At 43.0% G+C, this 7,418-nt stretch overlaps 1 protein-coding gene across 1 annotated transcript; it reads left to right on the top strand.

The window, feature by feature from the left end:
• The first annotated feature begins 235 nt into the window (after window positions 1-235).
• On the top strand, window positions 236-7,087 carry LOC127341565 (glutamine--tRNA ligase). Its single transcript, XM_051367433.2, has 22 exons — window positions 236-572; window positions 1,927-1,974; window positions 2,065-2,136; window positions 2,294-2,393; window positions 2,647-2,742; window positions 2,833-2,894; window positions 2,979-3,080; window positions 3,172-3,264; window positions 3,465-3,617; window positions 3,704-3,759; window positions 4,074-4,251; window positions 4,375-4,572; window positions 4,652-4,750; window positions 4,826-4,957; window positions 5,041-5,177; window positions 5,290-5,389; window positions 5,482-5,577; window positions 5,946-6,046; window positions 6,169-6,274; window positions 6,379-6,468; window positions 6,558-6,687; window positions 6,771-7,087. The coding sequence occupies exons 1-22, from the start codon at window positions 432-434 to the stop codon at window positions 6,866-6,868; spliced, it is 2,388 nt and encodes a 795-aa protein (XP_051223393.1). The 5' UTR covers window positions 236-431; the 3' UTR covers window positions 6,869-7,087.
• The last annotated feature ends 331 nt before the right edge of the window (window positions 7,088-7,418 follow it).

The raw sequence follows: 7,418 nt of genomic DNA, 5'->3' as shown, positions 1-7,418 counted from the left end.
GAGTGATCGTGATCGTGACTCCACACACTCCCTCAGCAAAAAATGGACGGCCCGAATCGTGCGAGGTGACGTGTGCCCAGTTCCCCACCGTCCATCCGAGAAGCTCGTCTCGCCAGCCACCGTGGACTCCACTCCACTCAAACGCTGGGTCACGTGACCCCACGCGTGTGGGTCCCGCACACGGCGTGGGCCGGGAGGGTTTATTTGCGGCCAAAAACCCAGACTTTCCCCAAATCCGTCCGCCGGACCCGTCGCTGGTGCTCAGGCCGCCGCCGCCGCCGCCCTCTTCCTCCCGCATCCGCTCCCCCCGAGTCTCCCCGCCGCCCTTGCGCCCCATCTCGCGCCTGCATCCATCCTTCGGCGCCCTCGCGGGCCTTGCTGTCCCGCTCCGACCTCCAGCCCCCCCGTGCATCTCGAGGCCGGCACCGGCGATGGTGACCGGAGTCGAAGGGGAGAAGGCCCCGGCCCTGAAGCTGGAGACGCTGCTGGCGCTCGGCCTCGACCAGCGCACGGCGGAGAACGCCCTCGTCAACAGCAAGGTCACCGCCAACCTAGCGGCCGTCATAGCAGAGGTAACAACGCCTCCTCTCCTTACATGTGTAGCTTTGCTTTCCAAGATTAGGGCTCTGGTGTTAAAATTAGACGATGCCTGCTTTCTCGAGATTTATGTGAGACCTGTAGTATTGTATTGTAATTAGCTTGTCCTAACCGGCGACTGAACATTAAGCTCCCTCCATTCGAAAAAATTAGCAAGCTCGATCTGCTAGAGATGCCCAAATCGGGCACCGTGGTACTCCTTTTCTAGGCGGAAGAGAAGAATTCTTCTTGTTCCAACTTCAATGATGACGGTTTTTCTTGCTGGTACCGCTCATGTGATCAGTGTGATGTACCGGGCGCTTGGTGAGAATTTTTTGTAAGGCTCACCCCATGTTTCTAAGGATGATGTTTCAGTATTATCAATCTTAAATACGCTCTCACGTTTTTCAAGAGAATACCTGATTGAATCTTCAGTACGACATGGATTGGTTGTCATGGTTTTAAAGGCGCCAAGGCGTCCCAAGGCGATGGGGGGGGGGGGGGGGGGGGCACAACGCCTAGGCGCATTGCAAGGCGACGCCTTTGAGGCTGCCTTGCTGGAAGCAAAGCATCAGCTAGGTAGGATGAGCAGAGGCAAGCAGAGGCAAAGCAGGCAAGAAGAAGTGCATCACATACACACACCAGACACCACCAAGGCACCAAGAGAAGCTGTCATGGAAGCTGTACATTGTTTCCCCTCTGGGAGAGGGATGCACCAGTGGGAGTCGCCAGAAGCTTGGCCAGAAGCTTGACCGGAGCTGGGGAAGCTGGCAGATGAAGGAGCAGCAGCAGATCTGGCCAGAGTTGGGGAGGTCGCATGAGAGGAGCTCCCCCTCTCTCTCTTCCCTCTCTTTCCCCTATAGATGGCCCTCAATTTCCCTCCCAGCCCGCCATTTCTGTTTTCCCCTCCTGCTAGCCCAAAGTTTCCCGCACACAGAACAGAGGCGTCCAGATTCTTGCAAGGCGGCGATTTCGTGCCTAGGCGACGCCTTTGGACGCCTCAGAGGCGCCTTGGGCAGAAAACAAAGGCGACGCCGACGCCTTGCCCTCCTGGAACGCTCGGACGCTTAAGCGTCGCTTAGGCGACGCCTTTAAAACCATGTTGGTTGTAGGATATAGAGATTTTGATAGCATAGCTGTACTACTAATGTTAATGAAGATTCATATCTGTTTCAGTACGAAGTAGATTTTGTTAGTTTTCAGTTATCGCTCATAGTATGCTGTCCTACTAATGTTACTTCTGTTCTTTTGTCATTCAAGTTGCATTGGCTTACCATCAAAAGATTGGTGCCATTTATCTCTTCAAAATGGACCATGTTTTCTCTTTTAACTGAATTTTTCTATGAACAGGCTGGTATAAGTGGATGTGACAAGTCAGTTGGAAATCTTCTCTACGCAGTGAGCACCTCTATCAATTCAATTTCTCTGTAGCTTATACATTTGAGTTTTCTGTGACTTACGAGGTGCACTTTCTATTGGATGAAATAGGTTGCCACTAAATACCCAAACAATGCACTTGTCCATCGTCCTGCTCTCATCAACTATATTGTGTCAACCAAGGTATATGTGCTTCCTTTTTCGTTCTCCAGTGGACATTCAGCAACCAGTTTGCATTATGTGTTCCTTTCTGGGAGCATACATGAATAATGAACTCTGTCGGAAAGCTCCATCGTCTTAACAATATGAATCCGATGTATTTCTTTATGTCACTATTCAGATAAAGAGCCCTGCACAGCTAGATGCTGCCCTGTCATTTCTTGCTAATGTTGGTCCTGAGTCTTTGGATATTGGGAAATTTGAAGAAGCCTGTGGTGTAGGTATGCTTTTGAATACAAGTATATATGCTTCTGCAAATTATAACTAATGTATGCCACAGTCACTGAGTGGACATTAAATTAAAGAAAATTTATGATGGTGACTTGGTAATGTGGTTGTTCGGATGCTAATATCGGATAAGTTGACGTTTTTGATGATTGGATAGCAAGGGACACCTTTCTTTGATTTAGTATATTCTTAGTCAATTCTTTCAATTGACCACCTTATTGACTGTAGCACAATGTGTAACTACAGGTGTGGTTGTTTCGATTGAAGAGATTCACTCAACTGTCGCTGAGGTTCTAAAGGGAAATATGGAAGCTATATTGGAGCAGCGGTATCACATAAATGGTTGGCTTCCAATTCAATTTTAAATTACTCAATTTTCTGATTAATTACTTGAGTGAAGTGGGTCCTTTATCCTGCTTATCTATCTTCCAGTTGGTAGCCTATGTGGGCAGGTTAGGAAGAAGCACCCCTGGGGAGATGCTAAGGCAACAAAGGTGCGAAACATTGCTATAAATGAAGCACTTCACTTGCTTTGGTTGTATTACCTTTATTTTGAGGTTCATATTTTGCTCATACAGGAGGAGATTGAGAAGAGGCTTGCAGAGATACTAGGTCCAAAGACGGAAGCTGACAATGTAAAACCAGTGAAAAAGAAGAAGGAAAAGCCAGCTAAAGTTGAGGTTGGTGAGCTGAAGTGGACCCTTTTGGTTTAAAGTTTGATGATTTGATTATTGTGATTATTGAATTAGCTATACTTTCTGTAAAACGCAGGAGAAAAAAGTTGCAGTAGCCACTGCTGCCCCACCATCCGAGGAGGAACAGAATCCATACACTATATTTCCTCAGCCAGCAGAAAACAATAAGGTATCATAATTGTGAGTTAAATCGATTAAATGTCTGGTAGTGTTATGCATCCCAATTCTGCACACTACTGTTCTAGGATATCCCCATGTGGTTACTATTGTTCTTATAAGCACTTCAATTGGTTGTTCTGTTAAAAGTTATGGTTATCACCTATAAGATGGTATCAAATTAATTGGTCTTGATTTATTTTCGTGAACTAGGTTCATACGGAAATATTCTTCAGCGATGGGAACATTTGGAGGGCGCATAACACAAAGGAGATTTTAGAGAAACATCTTATGGAAACTGGTGGAAAAGTGATGACCCGTTTCCCACCAGAACCTAATGGATATCTTCATATTGGTCATGCCAAGGTTTTAGAATCTGCGTGAAAAGCATTTCCCTATATACCACTTGCATGAAAATGGAAGATTATGCTTACGTTCTTTATCTGATTCAGGCTATGTTTATTGATTTTGGACTGGCTAAAGAGCGCAATGGTCATTGTTACCTTAGGTAAGAACATATATTTTTTTTCCATCCGGAACAGTTTTCTCCTGCTTGTCATTTCAAATCCTGTGTTGGCCTGTTCATGCCACTTCAATGGCCATTTTGTACCAACCACTTATTTACTTATTCATGCCTGTCTTGACCATGCCATGTAATAAATACTGCTTGAAATTTGTTTCTCTTACATTGTATACTCTACTATTTAATTATATATTTCCATTTTTAATCTGGAGTTCCGACTTGTTTCGCTTTATCTTGCAGCTTTTGTTTTTTGTCGTTACACTTATGAAAATATGGACTGCTGTCTATCTGAACAACAGGTTTGATGATACAAATCCAGAAGCTGAAAAGAAGGAATACATTGACCACATCCAGGAGATAGTCCAGTGGATGGGATGGGAGCCCTACAAAGTTACATATACAAGTGATTATTTTCAAGCTTTATACGAGCATGCAGTTGAGTTAATACGGAAAGGACTAGCCTATGTGGATCACCAGGTTTTTTTCCTTTCTCCTTTCTTTGTCATGGTACAATAGTATATATGGTAGCAGGAAATAAACATGTATATCAAGTCCTTGAGAAATAAAATGTGCAAATGCTGACTTGTATATGATTGCCAGACTGGAGAACAAATCAAGGAATACAGGGAAAAGAAAATGGATAGTCCATGGAGGGATAGGCCCATTGAGGAGTCACTGCGATTATTTGAAGACATGCGATGTGGGTTGATTGCTGAGGGCGCAGCAACTCTCCGAATGAAGCAGGACATGCAGAATGATAACAAAAACATGTCTGACTTAATTGCATATAGAATAAAAGTAAGTTACACAACTCGATTGATGAATTGAATGCTCATATCTCATAAATGCATAACTCAGCCCTTTGATGCCTATATAGTTCACTCCTCATCCACATGCTGGTGACAAATGGTGTATCTATCCAAGCTATGATTATGCCCATTGCATGGTGGACTCATTTGAAAACATTACACACTCAGTAAGTTTCCCTTTTCAAAATAGCTTTTGCTTGTTTGAAATATATAACATGACTAATTGAGTGTTTATTTATTAGTTGTGCACGCTTGAGTTTGACATACGCCGCCCGTCATACTATTGGCTACTTGTTGCCTTGGGCTTGTACCAGCCTCATGTCTGGGAGTATTCAAGGCTGAACATATCAAATACAGTGATGTCTAAAAGAAAGGTATGTTAAAAATTGAGAAATCAATATTACCCTGTTTGGTCTATATTTATGGATATCCATTGTCCTTGTTTGTTCTGCTGCAGTTGAACAGGCTTGTGACAGAGAAGTGGGTAGATGGGTGGGATGATCCTCGTCTGTTAACACTAGCAGGACTGCGGCGACGTGGTGTGTCAGCAACTGCAATTAATTCATTCATCCGTGGAATTGGGATAACAAGAAGGTAAAAGCATGAATAATGGTGAATAAATGGTTTGCATGAACCGTGCTTTGGGCGACTCCCGCAAAATCTCTGTATCTGCTACTGATTGGCCGTTGATATTCTTTATGTGCAGTGACAATAGCTTGATTCGTGTTGACCGTCTTGAATATCATATCAGAGAAGAACTTAATAAAACAGCTTCTCGAACCATGGTTGTTATGCATCCTCTAAAGGTATGTCATTCTGTTCTTGCTGCAAACCACTGCGTGTCTTCAATCTTTAGAAGTTTGCAACTCACTGATGGTGCCTCCCTTTGCTAAATTAGGTTGTAATAACTAACTTGGAAGAAGGAAAAGTCATAGACCTTGATGGAAAAAAGTGGCCCGATGCTCCTGCTGATGATGCTTCATCCTACTACAAGGTGCCTCTCTTGTTCAGTATATGTTAGAAGAATAAGTTTTGTTTTGTTATTATGGTACGACTTGCTAATAATTCTGTCCGAAGAATGCAATAATATCGCAGTAACAGAGTTTTTTAGGTTCACTATATCTTTAGTGTTTTATACTCTTTTACCTTATTTGAGTAGCGGATCTAGGATCCGCCCAAACCCCGGTCCAACATTGAACTAAGTGGTGTTATTAGGCTAAGTCTTAGACAAAATGACATATTTGTACTAATATATAGGTGAAAAAAAAATCCTACACCCAGGCCATGGCTCGGGTTGCCCGGGGTGTAGATCCGCCCCTGATCTCCGTGTTCCATAATTTGCTATGCGCTACCTATCTGCAGGTGCCTTTTTCAAGAGTTGTCTACATTGAAAAAACTGATTTTCGCCTTAAGGACTCGAAAGATTACTATGGGCTAGCTCCTGGTAAATCTGCCCTGCTAAGGTAATTGGTCTAGAACTACTGTTCATGTGTTGAGAAGTTGATCTGAGTTTACTTGACTAAGGATTGTTCAGTACTCCATACCAGGATGTTTACAATATTGTACTTGTTTAATTAATTACTAGGTATGCATTCCCGATAAAATGCACAGAGGTTATTTATGGTGATAATCCAGATGAAATTGTTGAAATCCGAGCTGAGTATGACCCCTCAAAGACTTCTAAACCTAAGGTAACTGGTCAATTTGAATCTGTTCAAATCCAACAAATCTAGTTAGGGACTTGGGACACAGTAAAAAGTATTCCAGCTGCTGACTTGGTTTGCAAATGGTTCAGGGCGTTCTGCACTGGGTTGCTGAGTCAGCACCTGGAGTTGAGCCACTGAAGGTTGAAATACGATTATTTGAGAAACTATTCCTATCAGAGGTATAGTTTTGCTGCTGTTCTTGATTTCATTACAGATCTGTGTGGACTGGAAAGTCACTTTCTTATGCGTGTCTTTGCTGCTCTCTTAGAATCCTGCTGAATTGGAAGATTGGCTTGGTGACCTCAACCCTAACTCGAAAGAGATTGTAAAGGGCGCCTATGCTGCACCGTCACTTGCGACCGCAGTTTTGGGTGACAAGTTCCAGTTCGAGCGGCTTGGTAATGTCTGGACCTCTTTATATGCTGGCATTCTCCCTGTACCTCTCGATGCAACTGACTGTCGTGCTTGAACATAATTTCAGGCTACTTTGCCGTGGACATGGATTCGACGCCCGAGAAGCTTGTGTTCAACAGGACAGTTACTCTGCGTGACTCTTATGGAAAGGCTGGACCCAAGTGACTTTCCATTTAGTGAAAAAGCTTTAATTTTGATTGATTACAGAGAGGCTTATGGGAGGAAACTGCCGTACGAACATACCCATAGCCAAATGGCTTTTTTGTTGCATATACTTTGCTTGTGATGACTATTATCAGCTTTATGTTGCTGGTTAAAAAGGCGTTAATGGGAGAAAACATCGTAAGGAAATACAACATACAAATAGCGAATTGTCCTTTTTTTTTTTTTTTGGCATACTCGTCATCGTCAGGATGTAAGCTGCAGCAGCGGCGCAGCCGGCTAACAAACGTCAAGTGTTCTATCGATCACTACATGTAGTCCCAAGTCCCAAGTGTTCTATCGATCACCGTATGTGCTGGACATAGTTGTTAAAATATATATCCGATCAACTAGACGTATTGAATTTGAAATAGTAGAAATATTTGTTAAAATATATATCCGATCAATATTTTGTTTGAATTTGTGTATTTCTTTCCATTATACTATCTTTTAAACAAACCTAGAAAAGGTTCATTTTGGTAAAATTCAAAATATGAATTATGAAACACATTTA

This window comes from Lolium perenne, chromosome 3, assembly GCF_019359855.2.
Source record: "Lolium perenne isolate Kyuss_39 chromosome 3, Kyuss_2.0, whole genome shotgun sequence".
Lineage (NCBI taxonomy): Eukaryota > Viridiplantae > Streptophyta > Magnoliopsida > Poales > Poaceae > Lolium > Lolium perenne.
The sequence above is the reverse complement of the archived record's forward strand: the minus strand, read 5'-3'. Positions and strand labels throughout refer to the sequence as shown.

Coding starts and splice junctions, on each gene's coding strand:
- LOC127341565 (XM_051367433.2), top strand. CDS start 432: ATGGTGACCGGAGTCGAAGGGGAGAAGGCCCCGGCCCTGAAGCTGGAG. Junction 5,390..5,481: donor TTGTTATGCATCCTCTAAAG/GTATGTCATTCT, acceptor TTGCTAAATTAG/GTTGTAATAACTAACTTGGA. Junction 6,275..6,378: donor CAAAGACTTCTAAACCTAAG/GTAACTGGTCAA, acceptor CAAATGGTTCAG/GGCGTTCTGCACTGGGTTGC.